At 42.5% G+C, this 22,376-nt stretch overlaps 1 protein-coding gene across 3 annotated transcripts in view; it reads left to right on the forward strand.

The window, feature by feature from the left end:
- The first annotated feature begins 404 nt into the window (after window positions 1-404).
- Window positions 405-22,376, forward strand: part of wdr4 (WD repeat domain 4) — a 64,605-nt gene continuing 42,633 nt past the window's right edge. For 2 of the 3 annotated variants that reach the window (XM_047370882.1, XM_047370881.1), the window contains exons 1-3: window positions 405-611; window positions 1,649-1,717; window positions 1,805-1,951. In XM_047370882.1, coding sequence (XP_047226838.1) covers window positions 529-611; window positions 1,649-1,717; window positions 1,805-1,951 — 299 coding nt within the window. In that variant the 5' untranslated portion in view covers window positions 405-528. Of the gene's footprint in view, window positions 612-689; window positions 757-1,648; window positions 1,718-1,804; window positions 1,952-22,376 lie in introns of all 3 variants that reach the window. The other variant, XM_047370883.1, reaches the window with a different exon arrangement.

A 22,376-nucleotide genomic window follows, 5' to 3' on the forward strand; every position in this document is an offset into this window, starting at 1 on the left:
ACGTTTTCCAAACGACGAAGGCTACTATAGATTTATTTTGAAAATCTCCGATTTAGGTCAGTGTTTTCCAGGTTTAAGCAAATATGTTGTTGTGCATTTTCTACAAGTGATCTAGACAAACTATACAAGGAGAAACTACAAATAACACAATCTCCCGTGCTGTAACCTAGTTGGCGCTAATAAATACATTTGTGGCTGCTGTTGTGGTGCATTCTAAGGCTTTACATTTGTTACCACTAGAGGACAGACCATGCCTGTGTATTGAAGTGTACATGCAGAACAACTGAATGCCCAAATGGTAGGAGAATAAAACAGACTCGGTGTACACCTGAAGCTGCGGTCTTTATTTATATAAAAACATAACTCAATGGCTGTAACTTGGCGTGCTTCTTGTTTATCAGTCACGTGAAAAGTGGACGTGACGTTGCATGTGGAGGTGAAGTAGTTCCTGTGGAGGTCATCCCCGTATTCTGCAAGTAAAAAAAAAAAAAACAAGCGTTAAGAGCATCCAGTTCGGGTACGTAAGCCATGTCTCGTTTGGGTTTCTGCGGAGAATGGTTTCTGTCAACCTGTGGCAAGAAGCTCATAGCAATCCATACCAAAGAGTCCAGGTTGGAACTGATTTAATTATTTTGAATTTCCGTTCGCTGAGTTGTTGACTAGCTGTTTTTTTTTTTTTTACTGAACAGGAGAGCAAGTAGAGACATTACGCACTGCTCATCTTTCCACGTGAACAGGATCCCCGTCAGAAAACTGGTGGGGTTTTCCTCAGTCAGCGTTGTTAGCGTTTGAGCTAGCGCCGATACCATCTGCTTAGATAGATAAAGACTTTTTGGCACCACCAAGAAACTGCCTTCTTTACATTTCTTTGTCGGAAGAAATACCTTGAAACCATTCTTTAGAAAATAAGATTCCCTAATGTTTTAGGGTATTTATATAACTATACACCACTATTTAATAATGATTGTTTGAAGAAAAAAAAAAAACTTTAAGACTGATCAGCACTAAAGTGCATTACCCTTTTTACGGCTTGAAATGTATTTATAATACCTTAACAAAAAGTGTGCCTAAATGAATGTTAAGCTCACTGAGACATTGCACACTGGAGACATTAAAAATAAAAACAAATTCAGACTAACATTCAAAGACGTTACTTAACTCTGCCCTGTAATATAAAGCACCTTAACCCAAAAAGTAATCACAGAACAATTTATAAGGAAAAACAGTCCAATTTCCATTGATGCATTTTTGTCTTGACAGTCACGTTCCAATTTAATCCCATAACAAGAGGTAAATTTGATTCAGTTTAAATGCTGTTTCAAATTTAATAAGGAAACCAGTTGACCTTCACTTTGCACCCTAGTAAGCACATGGGGAAAATGGAGAGGAACGACTCCCTTTTAACAGGGAGAGTTGGGTTTACTATTTCACACCAACAATTTAAAGCACAGTTTAATACATATTTCATCAGTCTAAAATATTTTTTTTACATGAACAGTTCCAATGTAGCACAAAAAGCCTGTAAGTGATGCTAAATTGATTGTTTTCTGCTTTTAAGGAGGGTTTGAAACTGATAATTATTTAATGTATCACTTTGACAGTCACGATTCAGATGTAATGCATTATCCTGTCTGTTGCTATTTTGCAGTGAACCATTTGTGTTTGACTGCTGCTGTGCTGAAAAGAGGCCAAAGAGTGCAAAGGATGTAAATGGCAGGTAAAGAAGTTGAAAGAGATGAGTGTTTGTACTAAAGTAAAAGACGGTAGTAACTTTATAGCCAGATCTTGTCTTTTCTGTCCTTAGTGATGGTGATGCCTTAGAGGACCCTGGAAGTGACAGCATCCTTGCTTTTGCAGTATCTTCATCTGGAAAACTGATGGCATTAACTGATGACACCAAACGACTGGTTCTGTTTCATTGTGAACCTTCATGGCACTGTGTTAGCATCAGGTACACTTTGGATGTTTGTGTGTGGGTTAGGCCTTTGAAAAGTCATAATCTTCTTTCCTGGTCCTGTGTAAACAGATGAGAGCATCCACTACAGCTGTGTTTATGGTCCCTCCATCCAGCTCCACACCAGCTGTTTGTCATGCTGAGCTTTGCCTGTCTTCAGGCATCAGAAAAGTGACATCTATAAAAACAGTATTATTACATTGAGCTTAATGCATCAGTCATACAATGTTACTGTGCTTTAGGTGGGTCCGTAATACGAGTGTTAAACTCAGTAAATGCGCAGAATGCTCAGGTGGCAGAATTGCCTCCTCAGCATGCAGCAAAGTTCAACAGAATCCTGCAAATGACCTAATTATTATATTTAGCTGTGTTGAAGCAGAGACACATCTAAAAGTTGCAGGACCTCATGGATCAGAGTTTGAAACCTGTGATCTTAGGGACAGAAAAAATATGTTTTACCGTGACTAACTTGGTGTTCTTTCCCTACTTTTACTTGCACAATTTGCTCATTTATCTACACCTCAACTTTAAATTTACATGTAGCCCTCACTAAAACCAGCATGTTTCCAGCTAACTTACTGAAACTGCTGGCTAAGGATACACATAAACATAGTAATATTATTAACACTGGCAATAGTAGTTTTAACACAACCTTTTGGAGCTTCTCAACTGTTTCCAACACCTGTACCCCACTAATGCAGTGCCTGCTTGCCCATTGACTAAATTAAATAGATTAAAAAGCCTATTTTAAAGGCCTAAATCATGACAACCTCATGAAATTAAATAGAACTACAGCTGTAAATCCAAATAGTAAAACAGTTAAATGTGGTTTTTTGAACATTTTAGATACATTCTCAGACTTCGTATCTGATTTTCTTGCTAAATAGCCATAAGGTTTCAAACGATGATTTTAACATTCATGTAGACATAGAAAGTAAAAGCCTACATACAGTCATATTCAATCATTTATCATATTTTGGAAAAGTTCATTCATTCCAGTAACTCTGTTCACAAAGTGATATAAATTTTACACGTTTTCAAGAATTTATTTCTGTTAATTTTGATGATTTTCCGCTTACAGTTCTTAGAATATTAAACCAATCTCGTCAGAACGCATTTTCTAATTTACTGAATTTGACTGTTTATGCCACTGTATATATGCTTATGCTTCTATAATGCTATCTTAGATTTATTGGCCTCACCTGAACTGGTCACAGATCTATTCACTTCTTCCACCATGCATCTCATCTTTTGTGAACAGATAACACTATTTTCCTCAATGGTCAGATAGGGATTTCTCATAATTCCAATCCTGACCATTTACAATAATCTTTGAGTTCAATCTGATTATTCTGCCCTTGAGAAAAAATTGTATTACAGTAGCTCTTTATTAGACTATTCTCTAAGAGCTGACTGCTTTTATTAATTCAGAACTACTTGAAAGGAGATTTAGGAAATTGGGCAGAAAAATAGGCTCTACACAGTTCCATGTTACTAATTGAAATGCCTAAAAAGTGAATGGAGCCATGCCACACCAATGGAAAAGGGCTTTTAGAGGAGTCCTATTTAATTTGCAAGTATAGTCTGTTGTATGAAAAGCCCTTTCCAATGCAAGAACAGCATATTACACAAAATCATTAATGGAAAAGGACAAAACGACTGTCTGTGAAAAGCTCTATAGAAATAAATATTTACTATTTTAAATTTTTTATTTATCCTTTACTAAACCAGCTAAAAAAACTCATTGAGAGCAAAATCCCTTCTACCACAGGGACCTGGCAAGATAGCAGATCTATATTTACAATAAAAGCAAGATATAAAATAAGCCATAAGAGGTCAAAAATAAAGTTTAAAGTAAAAAATATGAGACAGACTTAAAAGTAAGTACAATGAATAAGTGGGCCACGGTGGCGCAGTTGGTAGCACTGTTGTCTTGACATTTACACACTTCAGAGTTCTTTTACCCACCTATATACACTGAAATATGACTGCAATACGCTTATTTAACTCAAGGACTTTATTTAACTCATCGAACCTGATGTTTTTGCATGAGTTTTAGTTTTTATGGTTTAAATCTAAGCAATTAAACCGAATCACATTAAGCATCATACAATAAAATAACACACCTCAAAAAACGATGGAAACAATCTCAGTCAGGTGTAAAATGCAAATTTTTTGTCATTTGTAGATGCAAATGAGTATCTATCTGTGGGCTAAAGAGTGTAAATGCATGCGAATCATCTAAGGGACACTTGAAAAACTTGACTGAAAAAGAAAACGGTGTCAGATCAGCAAATTAATTCAGAACAAGACAGGTGTGATGATTCACAAGGTGGACAAGGTGTAGACAATCACTCAGCTGCATATACACTGCTCAAAAAAATAAAGGGAACACTAACAAATCCTAGATCTGAATGCATGAAATATTCTCATTGAATACTTTGTTCTGTACAAAGTTGAATGTGCTGACAATAAAATCACACAAAAATCATCAATGGAAATCAAATTTATTAACAAATGGAGGCCTGGATTTGGAGTCACACACAAAATTAAAGTGGAAAAACACACTACAGGCTGATCCAACTGTCCTTAAAACAAGTCAAGTGTGGCCTCCACGTGCCTGTATGACCTCCCTACAATGCCTGGGCATGCTCCTGATGAAACGGCAGATGGTCTCCTGAGGGATCTCCTCCCAGACCTGGACTAAAGCCTCCGCCAACTCCTGGACAGTCCATAGCTTCAATGTCTTCATCTTGCCGTGCGGCCCTCCAAAGAAATGCCACCCCACACCATTAGTGACACACTGCCAAACCGGTCATGCTGAAGGATGTTGCAGGCAGCAGATCGGTCTCCACGGTGTCTCCAGACTCTTTCACGTCTGTCACATGTGCTCAATGTGAACCTGCTTTCATCTGTGAAGAGCACAGGGCGCCAGTGATGAATTTGCCAGTCCTGGTGTTCTCTGGCAAATGCCAAGCATCCTGCATGTTGTTGGGCTGTGAGCACAATCCCCATTTGTGGACGTCGGGCCCTCATACCATCCTCATGGAGTCGGTTCTAACCATTTGTGCAGAGACATGCACATTTTTGGCCTGCTGGAGGTTATTTTGCAGGGCTCCGGCAGTGCTCCTCCTGTTCCTCCTTGCACAAAGGCAGAGGTAGCGATCCTGCTGCTGGGTTGTTGCCCTCGTACGGCCTCCTCCACGTCTCCTGGTGTACTGGCCTGTCTCCTGGTAGCACCTCCAGGCTCTGGACACTATGCTGACAGACACAGCAAACCTTTTTGCCACAGCTTGCATTGATGTGCCATCCTGGATGAGCTGCACTACCTGAGCCACTTGTGTGGGTTGTAGAGTCCGTCTCATGCTACCACGAGTGAGAAAGCACCACCAACATTCAAAAGTGATCAAAACATCAGCCACAAAGCATAGGTACAGAGAAGGGATCTGTGGTCCCCACCTGCAGAACCACTCCTTTATTGAGTGTGTCTTGCTAATCGTTAAACATTTCCCCCTGTTGTCTAATCTATTTGCACAACAGCATGTGAAATTGATTGTCAATCAGTGTTGCTTCCTAAGTGCACAGTTTGATTTCACAGAAGTTTGATTTAATTGGAGTTATATTGTGTTTAAGTGTTCCCTTTATCTTTTTGAGCAGTGTATATGCGAGTAATCATGAAACAATGGCAGCTTTGACACAGCTGGAGGACATTGACAATGGAAGAAATCAGAAGGAGCACGTTTTTCAGAGATCATACTGACCTGCTGGCACATGATGATGCATGGCTAATTAGCCAGATTATATTGCCCAGGGCAATTGCTTAGGAGCTCTGCACAGAACTGATCCCAGTGTTACAGAGGAAAACTAGAAGAAACTACGTCGCTGGTGCCAGCTCAAGTTCTCAATATGCTGCCGTCCTTTCAACCAGTGCTTTTTGGAGGAAGCTGACTAACAGGACAGGTTATTAATATTGAACCCTTAGCTGTGCCATGCCAGCCATATGGGATGGCCTCATCCGTATGTTGCTCAGATATATAAAATTCCCCTTAACTGTGGCTCTGATTTAAAGCGAGGTGATTTCCAAAATCTGAGCTATGGACTGTCCTCTTATTGTTATAAGGGCACCATCTGTAAGTGAATATTCCTTTGTGAATAGAAAGCATTTTAAGGTACTATAAGTGCAACCTATTTGTGAAGCGTAAATGTCTCTCACAAATGCAATGGCACATTAGCCTCCTCAACTAATGATTCCTTTTTTCTATAATAATAATTAATTATTATAATTACAGTTGTGTTGTTGGGAACAGTCTCAAGCAGGCACTGTGTGTGAGACTGGCTTCTAGGTAATGTTTTTTTTATGTGACATCCTGAAATATCTTGAGATACTTGACATAGTGTGTGTGGTGACAGTCTTCTTAATAGAAATATAGGAGACATTCACGTCATTACAATAATTTAGTATACATCACAATGATCAGCATTAACTTCTTAAGCCCACAGGGTTTTAGAAGCAATTTCTGGCTGAAATTAAATACCTGAAATAAGTATAATAATACAGCAATAGGGTCTAAATGCAAACCTTTGGTACCTGTATAAAGGTAAGACATAAAAGAATATTTTTCCATTGGAACCACTATTGCAACTGTTACTATGTCTGATTTTATTTGTGATTAACAGAGAAACAAATCTAATTTTTTGAGCCTTGCCAAAATTGTTCACTAAGTGAACATTGCAAAACACCATGAAATCTTTTTGACATCCTAGGACAGGGGTCCCCAATTAAAATGGCAGGAGGCCCACTCCCTCCCTCATCCAAACACTTTGGGGCTGAACATTTTAAATCAAGAGACAAACATTTTTTCTTTCATCTTTATTTAACATTTAATTAACAATTTAATTTAACAATTAACATTTTTTTTTAAAACTACTGATCAATTTTTCATATGCCCATGAAATCATATGCTGAATAGAAAGGAGCAATCCAATTTAAGTACCAATATTCAACACACTTTTTATTACACAGTCTAGCTGGGTCAGTACATCTTGGTAGAACAGTTCTGCTTTCCTTGTTGTGCTTGTTGCAGGCATGGCAATTTGCTTAACCTTTTCCTTAAGTTGTCTTTCTTTTCCATCTTAACGTGTTTCTGCCACACCTTCCATGCACTCTGATCATTTCCCAGTCAGTGAAATGCTTTTTCTGTTTTGGACTCACAGTGAACACTCGTTTGCTAACTGTTGTGCTGTAAGAGACCATATGCTTCTGTCCATTGATCTTTAAATGTGGGATTTTCAAAGTGCACGTTAAGCCATCTTTTTTACTCACTCATCTGTGCAACACCAAGTCATTGTACTATCAGCAACGTAAGCTCCCAAGCTAGTAACTTGGGCCCTCTCCCAATACCCGCACTTCCACCGTTGTCTCCCTGTTGATGGGTTCGAGTGCGTAGTGTGTCCCAATTTTCCAGAGTCGTCCTTAGCCCCGCCCACTTTGTGCCCTACATCCGCTCTTTGGCGAAGCCGACATCGAAGCGGAATTCGCCGAAGTATATTACCCACAATTCACTGCTGCAGATGACGTTCTGAGCAAAAACCAATCACAACCGTCAACGTAACCAGCCATCAAATCAGAATAATAAGAACTGCGTAAACTTTAGACAGCAACCCGACAAATATATTGTTTTACTGGTTTTCCAGGCTCAACATTGTAAGAAACCACTGGGTTCAGAGTGAGTCTGGGCAGTCAGTAGACCAGAACACTGAAGTTACCTTTCAAACAAACACTGGCGTGGCGAGAGTCTGGTGTATAAAACTCCGTCGCTTCCTGCACTTTCTTCTCCTCAAAACAATTGCTTGTTGCAGTTTTAAATAGTTTTTTTTAGCAGCAAGACTGTGGAAACAGCGCTGGTTCCCGCCCTTTTTGATGTTGCAGTTACGGTGCAGAGGTGCAAGTCGATGACGTAACCCCTACTGTCCCAATTCTCCAATTTTGCAGGCTTGTAACCTGCGCACTTCAACCCTTACATGCACTTGTACAAAGTAAACACTTCATAGAGGGGCGGAGGGTGTAGTGTGGGAATTGGGACAGGGCCTTAGCAACCCGTGTTGAAGGACCCGCATAGCTTCACTTTGTGGTTTTCTGGTGGCTGGCATACAGCGATGTGGTGCATTACTGCCACCGGCTGGCTTGGAGTGTGGACCAGAATGTCGCTGACCTACATGGCTGTCCGCTGCACCTGTTCGAAAGTCAGACGCGCCAGCCAGCAGGAATAAAATGTTTATATCTACATAGCAAATGGGAAATGCTTTGCGGTTAGGGTAGCAGCAGCAGCCCTGACTGAAGCAGCTCATTGCCTGACATGCATAATGTGCAGCCTGGGGCCAGACGCTTCGCAGGGCTATACCATATTAACACGAGATTTTGCGCAAGTGAAAAATCTGATCCGGATCCGGACCTTGGTCCGCTAATCCGTGACCTCTGTCCTAGGAGAAGCCTTAGGTTGTATTCATCAACGTCTTGACTATAACTGCAGAAAATTTGGACTGAATCAGTTCAGAATATTTGGTCCACAAAAGTTTTAGAGGGCAATACGCCAGGTGGAGCGGGGATATTGGCATTTCGCCAAATGTGCCAAAACTGTGCCGAATGTGTTTTTCATCTAATAAAAGGGAATCTGGTAAAATAAAAGTGTTGATTTCCATTGTAGGACTCCTTCTGCATAGCTTTTGGTCATGACATTTATCCTGTGTATCATCAAAATGTGTCATTGTGCACAGCATAAAATCAATATAATGATAAGAAATTGAACTAAATTGTTCAATCAGCAGTAAAGCCGAGGGGGAGTCTAAGCAAATCCAACAAAAGGAATTTTATTGAAAAACAAATCAATGACAAACTATGTAACCAACCAAAAATAATTATCTATGAAGGACTATGTTTACAGATGTGCAAAAAATTATTATTAATGAAAAACTGTATAAATAATGATAGGCTGCAACCCATCCCCCTCTTCTGTGTCATTTTGAGTGACCGATTATCCAGAAATAACACAACATTGGAATATAACAGAGCAGAGTGCAAGCTATAAGGCAGCAGACAGTAATCTGCACAACGTAATGCACCCAGTGCGCATGAGCTACGCACGCAAATTACAATACCGGAGAAGGTGCAAGAAAGATCAGTTATGCCTTGTTAGAAAGATGGGGGTCTTTAGTTTGTAATGATATGAGACATGTGGGCGTGCTCCAAAAAGAAAGATGCTTTTTGTTCCGTTTTTGTTTAGAGTCAGCCATGTCTGAGGCACCTTCAAATGTTAATACCTGTGTTTAAGTCACTGTAAAACTAAAAGTATTTGTGCAAAACTGATTTGCAGAATTATTTTGTGAACATTAAAGCCTCCTCTTGCAAGAGATTTAAAGAAAAATTACCTGGTGGCGTTTACCTAGTTTTAGGGACGGCAGCGAAAAATGGGTGTCGCTCTGCTAGGCCTGACGGGCTGAAGAGGTTAAGCTATAATTGAGCTCAATGCAGCAGCTAGACAGCACCATTTGGAATGATGCATACATTGTATAACAAAACAGGTACAAGCTGACAAACATGTTATTTTGAGCTAGAGTCGCTATTGTCATTCAAGAAGTTGTTGGTTTGCTGTAATTTACTACAAATATCTCTCATGTTGTATGGACAAATTTTCTCTGTGACTGTCACAGCACTGTTGTCATAATTATTTGGACACTTGGTGGGTGCCTTCTGGGTATTTATACTACTTTGCATATGTATTTAGGGGAGGGGACGGGGCTGTCTAAGATGCACATGCAGCTCTGGCTAATTCCACACAAAGTGGGATGTATGACGGCAGGTGTGCGGTGACATGTGTATGCACAGTTTTATACATCTGACTTAAGTGCTCTACAGGTTTCGGAATTTTTCCCTACCACAAACTTTTAATAGGATCGCTCAGACCTCTTTTATTCACGAGGCCCCTGTTCTTTTAACAGTGCCTTCAGTTTCCCAATAGTCACAAGTCAGTCAGTTTTAATTTTGTTTTTGAGAACATTCCGGTTAGAGGTGCCGGCATATTTAGAAGCTCTCTTACCCAGTTTTGTTCTTGCTCTTGGAACAGACAAGTGATAAAAAGCCTGAGAGTGCAGTTCCTAATGACCTTATCACAAAGGTCAGGGAGAAAGGAAGTAGCCCCAATAAACATTTATAGACCAAAGAGCAGCCAGTGAGATATGGAATGCCAAGGTGTTCAAAGTTAAATAAATAATTGAAACATTATGAAGTAAGTATCTACATCATACCTTACATAGAGATTCGTTTCCTATTTACAACTTTCACCTACATGTTTATGTAAAAAAATAAAATAAAATAAATAATTTTATTAAGGTCGTGCAATCATATAAATCTGGTGTACTGGAACAGAGCCACTTCTAAAACATGTAGGGCGGGGGTACTTGAGGAGCAGGGTTGGGAAACACTGGTATAGATTACCCTCAGACATATTCTAAAGAGATTGTGTTGTCACCTCTCTTGATTATGGAGAAATAAATTGCTGAAAGTGACACAAAAGTATATAACAGATGAGCATTAGTAGGTACTTTGACCCATTATTTCTCCAAAAATAAAATACATTAAAATGATTACATATTTATTTTTTACATAAATGTGTATGTGAAAGTTTTAAATATGTCATTAATGTAAATGTTCTTAATGTTACTTTTCTTATTTCCTCTTAATTTCTAAACTGTTGCCTAGATAGGCATCTGGTCTGCTCTATTACCGTAATGCATGTTGTATGTGCGAAGCTAATGTATAAAACACAGCTAAATTCAGCTGCAGTGACTGTCGGCTCACTTGACCACAGTGAGCTGTGCTGGGTGACACAGAAAACATACAACAATAACCCCGATGGCTATGTCAGACAGCACTAAAGTCTTGAGTGCTGTGCTCTGCATTTTCCATGCGGATATGGCACTTAATGGCTCTTAGGGTATCTACAATGGCGTCGTCGATGCTAACATTCTGGAGAGCAATTATCATCCTGATCATTTGAAAGATGTCATCCAAACATCTCAAAATGGCATCATGATAAATTATTACCCTCAATTTGATCTGCTAAGGTAACCAGAGCTGAATTAAGTGAAAGAAACTCCACCATCCTTCCTAAACCTTGAGCTGGCACAGTAGCTGCTCAGGGAGCAGATACCCAGGAAACTTTTCTCTATGTATGCTCAGCCAATGAAGGTGCAGGTCCAGCCCGTTGATGCTGATTGGCCCCACAGTCATTCAGTTGTAAAGTGGCATTATGAAATAAATAGGCCATGGGGAAAAATCACCCTTATAACAATTTTCTTGAAATAAAAGCTGACATTTAAAAAATGACATTTTGAAGAAAAACAAACTGCTCGAATTACATAAAAAAACAATAATTTCAATTATTAGGAAAAATTTTTATATTAAAATTCTTTTATACTATAAAGCTGATTTTGAATGGAAAATTAAATGTATTGAACCGCCACCTTAACGTGGTGGTGGGGTTTGAGTGCTCGAATGATCCTAGAGGCTATGTTGTCTGGCGCTTGAATGCCCCTGGTAGGGTCTCCAATGGCAAGAAGGCTCTAAGTGATGGGTCAGACAGAGCGGTTCAAGAACCCCTCATGATGACTACTAAATCGAGGCACGTGACGTTGCCTGGTACGGCGGAGCCGGGGTCCCACCCTGGAGCCAGGCCTGGGGTCCGGACTCGTCGGAGAGCGCCTGGTGGCTGGGTTGCTCCTCGCGGGACCCGCCAGGCCAAGCTCGAACAAGAGACGCGAGACCATCCCCCAGTGGGCCCACTACCTGCAGTGGGAACCGTGAGGGACTGGTGCAAAGAGGATTGGGCGGCGGACGAAGGTGGAGACCTCGGTGGCCCGATCCCCGGATGCTTAGGCTGGCTCTAGGGACGTGGAATGTCACCTCGCTGGGGGGGAAGAAGCCTGAGCTTGTGCGGGAAGTCGAGAGATATCGAGGGGCTGGACTCTATTCTACTCTGGCGTCGCCCACGGGGGAGAGGCGGCGGGCTGGGGTGGGTTTGCTTGTTGCTCCCCAGCTCAGCCGTCTCGTGTTGGGGTTTTCCCCAGTGGATGAGAGGGTCGCATCCTTGCGCCTTCGGGTTGGGGACAGGTCTCTGACTGTCATTTCAGCCTACGGGCCGAGGGGTAGTGCGGAGTACCCGGCCTTCTTTGTGTCCCTGTCGGGGGTGCTGGATAGTGACCCTCCCGGGGACTCCATTATTCTGCTGGGGGACTGGGGGACAACGCCCACGTGGGAAACGACAGTGACACCTGGAGAGGCGTGATCGGGAGGCCTCCCCGATCTGAATCCAAGTGATGTTTTGTTATTGGACTTCTGTGCTAAACAGATTGTCCATAATGAACACCGTGTTCAAACATAAGGGTGTCCATCAGTGCACTTGGCACCAGGAAACCCTAGGCAGGAGGTCAATGATCGACTTTGTTGTTGTATCATCAGACCTTCGGCCGCATGTTTTGGACACTCGGGTGAAGAGAGGGGCTGAGCTGTCCACTGATCACCAGCCGGTGTTGAGTTGGATACGCTGGAGGGTAGAAAGCCGGACAGACTTTGCAGGCCCAAGCGCATAGTGAGGGTCTGCTGGGAAAGTCTGGCGGAGCCCTTGGCCAGGGATGTATTCAACTCTCACCTCCGGGAGAGCTTTGACCAGATTCTGAAGGATGTTGAGACATTGAGTCCGAGTGGACGATGTTCTCCGCATCTATTGTCGATGATGCCGCCTATAGCTGCGGCCGTGAGGTCTGCGGTGCCTGTCGCGGCGGCAATCCCCGAACCTGGTGGTGGACACTGACAGTAAGGGATGCTGTCAAGCTGAAGAATGAGTCCTATCGACTGTGGTTGGCTTGTGGGACTCCTGAGGTGGCTGACGGGTACCATGAGGCCAAGCGTGTCGCGGCCCGGGCGGTGGCAGAGGCAAAAACTCGGGCCTGAGAGGAGTTCGGTGAGGCCATGGAGAAGGACTACCGGTTGGCTTCAAAGCGATTCTGGGAAACCGTCTAGTGCCTCAGGAGGGGGAAGCAGTGCTTCGCCAACACTGTTTACAGTGGGGGCGGGGAGCTGCTGACCTCGACTAGGGACATTATCGGGTGGTGGAAGGAGTACTTCGAGGATCTCCTCAATCCTGCCATCACGTATTCCCTGGTGGAAACAGAGGCTGGGGACTCGGGGTTGAACTCTTTCATCACCCAGGCTGAAGTCACCAAGGTGGTTAATAAGCTCCGCGGTGGCAGGGCTTTGGGGTGAATGAGATCCGCCCTGAGTACCTCAAGTCTCTGGATGTTGTGGGGCTGTCATGGCTGACATTGCATGGCGGTCGGGGACAGTGCCTCTGGACTGGCAGACTGGGGTGGTGGTCCCCCTTCATAAGAAGGGTGACCGGAGGGTGTGTTCCAGCTACAGGGGGATCACACTCCTCAGCCTCCCTGGTAAGGCCTACGCCAGGGTATTGGAGAGGAGAGTCCGGCCGATAGTCGAACCTTGGCTTCAGCAGGAGCAGTGTAGTTTTTGTCCCGCCCGTGGAACACTGGACCAGCTCTATACCCTCTGCAGGGTACTCGAGGGTTCATGGGAGTTTTCCCAACCGGTCCACGTGTCTTTTGGGGACCTGGAGAAAGCATTTGACTGTGTCCCTTGTGATGCCCTGTGTGGGGTGCTGCAGGAGTATGGAATCGGGGGCCCTTTACTAGGGGCCATCTGGTCTCTGTACAAGTGGAGCAGTAGTTTGGTTGCCATTGCCGGCACTAAGTTGGACCTGTTCCCGGTGCACGTCGGACTCCGCCAGGGCTGCCTTTCGTCAACGGTCCTGTTCATAATTTTTATGGAAAGGATTTCTAGGCGCAGCCAAGAGCCGGAGGGGGTCTGGTTTGGGGACCAGTGGATTTCGTCTCTTCTTTTTGCAGATGACGTGGTCCTGCTGGACTCCTCTAGCCAAGGCCTACAGCATGGGCTGGGGCGGTTCACAGCCGAGTGTGAAGCGGCTGGGATGAGGATCAGCTCCTCCAAGTCCGAGGCCATGGTTTTCAAACGGAAAAGGGTGGCTTGTCCTCTTCAGGTTGGAGGGGGGTTCCTGCATCAAGTGGAGGAGTTTAAGTATCTCGGGGTCTTGTTCACGAATGGGGGAAGAATTGGGCGGGAGATTGACAGACGGATCGGTGCGGCTGCCACAGTTATGGGGGCACTGTGCCGGTTCGTTGTGGTGAAGAGAGAGCCGAAAAGCGAAGCTCTCAATTTACCGGTCGGTCTACGTTCCTACCCTCACCTATGGCCATGAACTTTGGGTCATGACCGAAAGAGCAAGATCCCGGATACAAGCGGCTGAAATGAGCTTCCTCCATAGGTTGGCCAGGCACTCCCTCAGAGATGGGGTGAGGAGCTCGCCCATCCAGGGGGGGCTCGGAGTAGAGCCGCTGTTCCTCCACATCGAGAGGAGCCAGTTGAGGTGGCTCTATACCGGATGCCTCCTGGACGCCATCCTCGGGAGGTGTTCCAGGCACGTCCCACCGGGAGGAGGCCCAGGGAACGGCACAGGACACACTGGAGGGACTATGTCTCTCGGCTGGCCTGGTAACGCCTTGGGCTCCCCCCGGAGGAGCTGGAGGAGGTGTCTGGGGAGAGGGACGTCTGGGCGTCTCTGCTGAGTCTGCTGCCCCTGCGACCTGGTCCTGGATAAAGCGGAAGACGACAATGAAATGTATTTCATAATGAGCTGAGAATTTAATATGCATTCAAATGTTTCACTGTCACATTAAATCCTTATCTATTATTTATTGTTGTAGATACTTATAATGTTTCTTTTATTAATTTAATTTTAAACACATTGGCATTCCATAGTGAGAACATCTGCGGGCGAACAATGAAGGACGACCAGCAGCAGCGTACCAGAGGCAATTGTGGACATGTTGACCATAGCCAGTGATAAAACATAGTGCACAGAGTCTTAGCTTCTTTGAATACTGGTCCAATGCATTAAAAAAATGGGTCTCCATAATCCAGTAGGAGTAGGAATGTTGATGATATTAAATAATATCTAACTTCTTGAGAAAAACAGGAGTTGTTTCTAAAGAAGAAACCAAGACACGACAGTGTTTATGTGCTCTATAAATGAAAGATTATCATTAAAGATTATACTTGGATACTTGCGTTTTAAAGATTTTAATTTCTTTCCAACATGTTATTGTAATTCTAGAAGTAGTTGATGGTAATGATTTATCTGCGGAACACAACATGACCTTTGTCTTATCAGCATTCATCACCAACTTCAGTTGCATCAAACCTGACTGAATTATTTCAAGAGCCAACTAATAAAATTTCCAACTTTGGAGTACAGTTTTTTAGGAGCAGTAAATGATTGCGTAATCAGCGTAAAAATGATGCATGGCATATGGTAGGTTGTGGGGATGATTATTGACATAAATAATAAACAAAAGTGGTCCTAGAGTTGACCCCGTTGTAACCCTATTTGATGTGGGGATGAGTGAGGACCCTTCTCAAAATATTAGCATATTGTGATAAAGTTCATTATTTTCCATAATGTAATGATGAAAATTTAACATTCATATATTTTAGATTCATTGCACACTAACTGAAATATTTCAGGTCTTTTATTGTCTTAATACGGATGATTTTAGCATACAGCTCATGAAAACCCAAAATTCCTATCTCACAAAATTAGCATATCATTAAAAGGGTCTCTAAACGAGCTATGAACCTAATCATCTGAATCAACGAGTTAACTCTAAACACCTGTAAAATATTCCTGAGGCCTTTAAAACTCCCAGCCTGGTTCATCACTCAAAACCCCAATCATGGGTAAGACTGCCAACCTGACTGCTGTCCAGAAGGCCACTATTGACACCCTTAAGCAAGAAGGTAAGACACAGAAAGAAATTTCTGAATGAATAGGCTGTTCCCGGAGTGCTGTATCAAGGCACCTCAGTGGGAAGTCTGTGGGAAGGAAAAAGTGTGGCAGAAAACGCTACACAACGAGAAGAGATGACCGGACCCTGTGGAAGATTGTGGAGAAGGGCCGATTCCAGACCTTGGGGGACCTGCGGAAGCAGTGGACTGAGTCTGGAGTAGAAACATCCAGAGCCACCGTGCACAGGCGTGTGAAGGAAATGGGCTACAGGTGCCGCATTCCCCAGGTCAAGCCACTTTTGAACCAGAAACAGCGGCAGAAGCGCCTGACCTGGGCTACAGAGAAGCAGCACTGGACTGTTGCTCAGTGGTCCAAAGTACTTTTTTCGGATGAAAGCAAATTCTGCATGTCATTCGGAAATCAAGGTGCCAGAGTCTGGAGGAAGACTGGGGAGAAGGAAATGCCAAAATGCCAGAAGTCCAGTGTCAAGTACCCACAGTCAGTGATGGTCTGGGGTGCCGTGTCAGCTGCTGGTGTTGGTCCACTGTGTTTTATCAAGGGCAGGGTCAATGCAGCTAGCTATCAGGAGATTTTGGAGCACTTCATGCTTCCATCTGCTGAAAAGCTTTATGGAGATGAAGATTTCATTTTTCAGCACGACCTGGCACCTGCTCACAGTGCCAAAACCACTGGTAAATGGTTTACTGACCATGGTATCACTGTGCTCAATTGGCCTGCCAACTCTCCTGACCTGACCCCCATAGAGAATCTGTGGGATATTGTGAAGAGAACGTTGAGAGACTCAAGACCCAACACTCTGGATGAGCTAAAGACCGCTATCGAAGCATCCTGGGCCTCCATAAGACCTCAGCAGTGCCACAGGCTGATTGCCTCCATGCCACGCCGTATTGAAGCAGTCATTTCTGCCAAAGGATTCCCGACCAAGTATTGAGTGCATAACTGTACATGATTATTTGAAGGTTGACGTTTTTTGTATTAAAAACACTTTTCTTTCATTGGTCGGATGAAATATGCTAATTTTGTGAGATAGGAATTTTGGGTTTTCATGAGCTGTATGCCAAAATCATCCGTATTAAGACAATAAAAGACCTGAAATATTTCAGTTAGTGTGCAATGAATCTAAAATATATGAATGTTAAATTTTCATCATGACATTATGGAAAATAATGAACTTTATGACAATATGCTAATATTTTTAGAAGGACCTGTAGTTTCTTAACCAGCCTACCATCTGGCTAGACAATCCAATTTCTGAAAGCCTATTGCCAAGGATATTACGGTTTACAGTGTTGAAGGCTTTCGAGATCAATAAACAAAACAGGACAATATTTCTTATAATCTAAAGATTCAATGATATTGTTCACCACTTTAATAGCAGTTATCGTGCTGTGTTGCATTCTAAAACCAGACTGATGGTGTTACAGAATGTCATTTAAATCTAAAAAGTCTTTAAGTTGCTCAAAGACGAGCTTTTCCAGGACTTTAGCTTGGACACACAATTTAGAAATTGGTCTCTAATTATTGGCAACAGTTGGATCTACATCTGCAGCTAAGAATTATTTTAGTAATCAAATATTCTATTGATTATTCTGATGATTAATTACATCAAAAATAAACAAATTCTGCAGATTTTTCATTTAACTACTTAAGCTTTATTTTTGATTAATAGAAATACATGAAAGAGAAAATGTATGTAAACAAGTAATTTAATTCCTTTAAAAAAATTAAATAGCTAGTGTATATTTAAAAATTTGTAGCAAAAGATGCATCTCCAGCTAAATAAAAAGTTCTAACATCAAAATGTCAAAAGCTCAACTCTTTCTGCTTGACCAATACAGTGCTAGCTGCCTTTCTAGTGTTACAAGTCTACATTAAAAGCCAATCTTAGGACATTTTTTTTATGTACATAGAAAAGTGAAAAAGTTTTGTTTGACCATGAAAGTGTACTCCATTAAAAACCTACTTAAACATACTGAAAGAAAGGGGTCCCAATCTTGAAAAAATTGACCATCCCACAATTGGATCTGTGTTAAGTATTTCATTGGTAATAAATCAAAAATCTCTTTATGCCAACCTTTAACTGTAGGCGGAGGATTATCAATCCAACAAAACAATAGATTTTTCTGGGCAGCAAATGCCAGGATACTGAACTACCTTCTTTGATATCCTTTAATATGACGATTGGGTAAGCCAAAAAGTAGACCCGAGGATCAGCATCAACCTGGACATTAAATATTAAGTTAAGTTTGCTAACAATATTTCCCCAGTACTCCTCGATATGGGTACATGTCCACATACAGTGCCTGCAGCTTCCCACTTCTATATGACATTTAGAACACTTACAGAAAGAGTTCATCCTCTGTCTGAGCTGTGGTGTCATCTGCAAGCAATGTCATATTCTAAACTGTGTCTCTCTTGTTCTATTACATATAGAGATTTCTCTGGCTAACCGCCATGTTGATTTGTCAATTGTTAGATTAAAATTAAAATTCCATTTGCCTTGAAGAAACTCTGAACTCACATTGCTAACAGAGTTTAGCTCATCATATCCCCGCCTGAGAATTGCTTTCTTGTCGTTGCGAATTTGGAGATACTTGAAGAAGTGACTACTAGGGAGACCATATTTCTGTCGAATTTGTTCAAATGTGAGCATCACTTCTTTATCAAATAAATGTCCTAATGTTAAAATCCCGTTCTCCTCCCACATCCTAAATTCCCTATCTGATCGGGCTAGAACAAATTACCATATAGTGCACCTAGTGATGACAATGTTTTAGAGCGACCCCAGCTTTCTCATTGCTTGACAGGCCTGCAGATTAATTCTGATTAGGTTGTTGTTGTCTGTAGTGTCCTTAATTAACTTAGAGTCCAGTGCAAATAGAAGACTTGAGAGGCTGTGGCTTGCATTCACCGATTCCAGATCTAGCCATACTGATTCTGAGTCATTATTCATACACTCAGCAAGGTATCCCAGCTGTGCAGCCAGCTGATAGAGCCAGCTGATACAGCCTAATATTCAGAACAGCTAAATCTCCCAGCTCTACGAGCATCTGTAACTTAGCCATCTTTAATCGTGGTTTCTTTTTATTCCAAATAAATGAACTTATCCAGCCATTTACCCTTCTAATTGTTTTTTTATTTAATAAAATAGGAACCATTTGAAAAAAATAAAGAAGTCTTGAAAGAATATTAATTTTAAGTAAAGCAATTCTACCCATCATTGGCAGTGGGAGAGCAGTCCATCTGCCCAGGTCATCACATACAGGGGTTGGACAATGAAACTGAAACACCTAGTTTTAGACCACAATAATTTATTATTATGTTGTAGGGCCTCCTTTTGCGGCCAATACAGCGTCAATTCGTCTTGGGAATGACATATACAAGTCCTGCACAGTGGTCAGAGGGATTTTAAGCCATTCTTCTTGCAGGATAGTGGCCAGGTCACTACGTGATACTGGTGGAGGAAAACGTTTTCTGTCTTGCTCCACCAAAACACCCCAAAGTGACTCAATAATATTTAGATCTGGTGACTGTACAGGCCATGTGAGATGTTCAACTTCACATTCATGTTCATCAAACCAATCTTTCACCAGTCTTGCTGTGTGTATTGGTGCATTGTCATCCTGATACACTGCACCACCTTCAGGATACAATGTTTGAATCATTGGATGCACATGGTCCTCAAGAATGGTCCGGTAGTCCTTGGCAGTGACGCGCCCATCTAGCACAAGTATTGGGCTATGATATGGCAGCCCAAACCATCACTGATCCACCCCCATGCTTCACTCTGGGCATGCAACAGTCTGGGTGGTATGCTTCGTTGGAGCTTCTCCACAATGTAACTCTCCCGGATGTGGGGAAAACAGTAAAGGTGGACTCATCAGAGAACAATACATGTTTCACATTGTCCACAGCCCAAGATTTGCGCTACTTGCACCATTGAAACCGACGTTTGGCATTAGCATGAGTGACCAAAGGTTTGGCTATAGCAGCCCGGCCGTGTATATTGACCCTGTGGATCTCCCAACGGACAGTTCTGGTGGAAACAGGAGAGTTGAGGTGCACATTTAATTCTGCCGTGATTTGGGCAGCTGTGGTTTTGTGTTTTTTGGATACAATCCGGGTTAGCTCCTGAACATCCCTTTCAGACAGCTTCCTCTTGCGTCCACAGTTAATACTGTTGGATGTGGTTCGTCCTTCTTGGTGGTATGCTGACATTACCCTGGATACCGTGGCTCTTGATACATCACAAAGACTTGCTGTCTTGGTCACAGATGCGCCAGCAAGACGTGCCCCAACAATTTGTCCTCTTTTGAACTCTGGTATGTCACCCATAATGTGTGTATTTCAATATTTTGAGCAAAACTGTGTTCTTACCCTGCTAATTGAACCTTCACACTCTGTTCTTACTGGTGCAATGTGCAATCAATGAAGACATGGTTGATCTTTGTCAGCCACCAGACCGCTCTATTGGATTACATTGGAATTTGGATCAACAGCGCCCCCTAGGACATTTCAAGTGCTGTATCTCCCTCATACATCATCGGATCCACTTCAAATGTAGCATACATCATCAGGGATCAATGCTGAACATGTTTCCACAGTCAGTTTATGACATCATTTCAGCCCCACCCACTAATAAACAAGTGAGAGCAGCTTCCATCTGTAAGGTCGGATTTCCGCCAGATTTTCAATACTTCTTGATAGACCAGAATTCTGCATGAGCGAAGATCATTTGACATGTTGCTCACAGTCCCCCTTAGTGGCGACATTTGGAATTGAACAGCGGCCAAATTGGTGGCGTGTAGCCAGCGATGCCAGGCCCCGCGGTCGCTGCACAGGCCGAGTTGCGCTGAGGTGCTAGGGCCTTCGATGCTGCTTTCAGCTTTAATTATATATCTTTCTGCAGGTGTAGAAGCAAGCAGGGCGTATCTTGTAATCTCTTCATCCTTCTTTATCTACTCCATTTTATTCTCCTTTTCTCCCTTTTCCTTTTTGCCCCACCTTTCTCTCTGTCTTGCTTCCATAACAATTGAAAAAATCCCAAAGCAGTTTCTAATAAAGTTTATTTTATAAATATCAAGCATTATAGCATTGGCTTTAATGTTCCACTTGTGAAAGTAAATCTGTTGGGCTTCTTGGCACAAGTGCTACTCTGCCAGACAGGACCTGTTTAAAAAAAGAAAATGGTAATGATTGGGCAAAGTGGGTGTGTCTTATGTGGTATCTCCAACCTTTCAATTATAAAAAAAAGTCTTTAATCACTTGTGGTACCTAGAGAGCTTAAACCTTCGGAATATTATCTGTGGATAATCATGAAAAGTACCTATTCTAGTTACTTCTAGTTAGTATAGTTCTGTCTTAAAGCATGTCACTTACAATGTACAGGGGTTGGATAATGAAACTGAAACACCTGTCATTTTTGTGTAGGAGGTTTCATGGCTAAATTGGACCAGCCTGGTAGCCAATCTTCATTGATTACACATTGCACCAGTAAGAGCAGAGTGTGAAGGTTCAATTAGCAGGGTAAGAGCACAGTTTTGCTTAAAATATTGAAATGCACACAACATTATGGGTGACATACCAGAGTTCAAAAGAGGACAAATTGTTGGTGTACGTCTTGCTGGTTCATCTGTGACTACAGGTCCTTCTCAAAAAATTAGCATATTGTGATAAAGTTCATTATTTTCCATAATGTCATGATGAAAATTTAACATTCATATATTTTAGATTCATTGCACACTAACTGAAATTTTTCAGGTCTTTTATTGTCTTAATACGGATGATTTTGGCATACAGCTCATGAAAACCCAAAATTCCTATCTCACAAAATTAGCATTTCATTAAAAGGGTCTCTAAACGAGCTATGAACCTAATCATCTGAATCAACGAGTTAACTCTAAACACCTGCAAAAGATTCCTGAGGCCTTTAAAACTCCCAGCCTGGTTCATCACTCAAAACCCCAATCATGGGTAAGACTGCCAACCTGACTGCTGTCCAGAAGGCCACTATTGACACCCTCAAGCAGGAGGGTAAGACACAGAAATAAATTTCTGAACGAATAGGCTGTTCCCAGAGTGCTGTATCAAGGCACCTCAGTGGGAAGTCTGTGGGAAGGAAAAGGTGTGGCAGAAAACGCTGCACAACGAGAAGAGGTGACCGGACCCTGAGGAAGATTGTGGAGAAGGGCCGATTCCAGACCTTGGGGGACCTGAGGAAGCAGTGGACTGAGTCTGGAGTAGAAACATCCAGAGCCACCGTGCACAGGCGTGTGCAGGAAATGGGCTACAGGTGCCGCATTCCCCAGTCCTGGGCTACAGAGAAGCAGCACTGGACTGTTGTTCAGTGGTCCAAAGTACTTTTTCGGATGAAAGCAAATTCTGCATGTCATTCGGAAATCAAGGTGCCAGAGTCTGGAGGAAGACTGGGGAGAAGGAAATGCCAAAATGCCAGAAGTCCAGTGTCAAGT

This window comes from Girardinichthys multiradiatus, chromosome 7 (assembly GCF_021462225.1).
Source record: "Girardinichthys multiradiatus isolate DD_20200921_A chromosome 7, DD_fGirMul_XY1, whole genome shotgun sequence".
NCBI classification, from domain to species: domain Eukaryota; kingdom Metazoa; phylum Chordata; class Actinopteri; order Cyprinodontiformes; family Goodeidae; genus Girardinichthys; species Girardinichthys multiradiatus.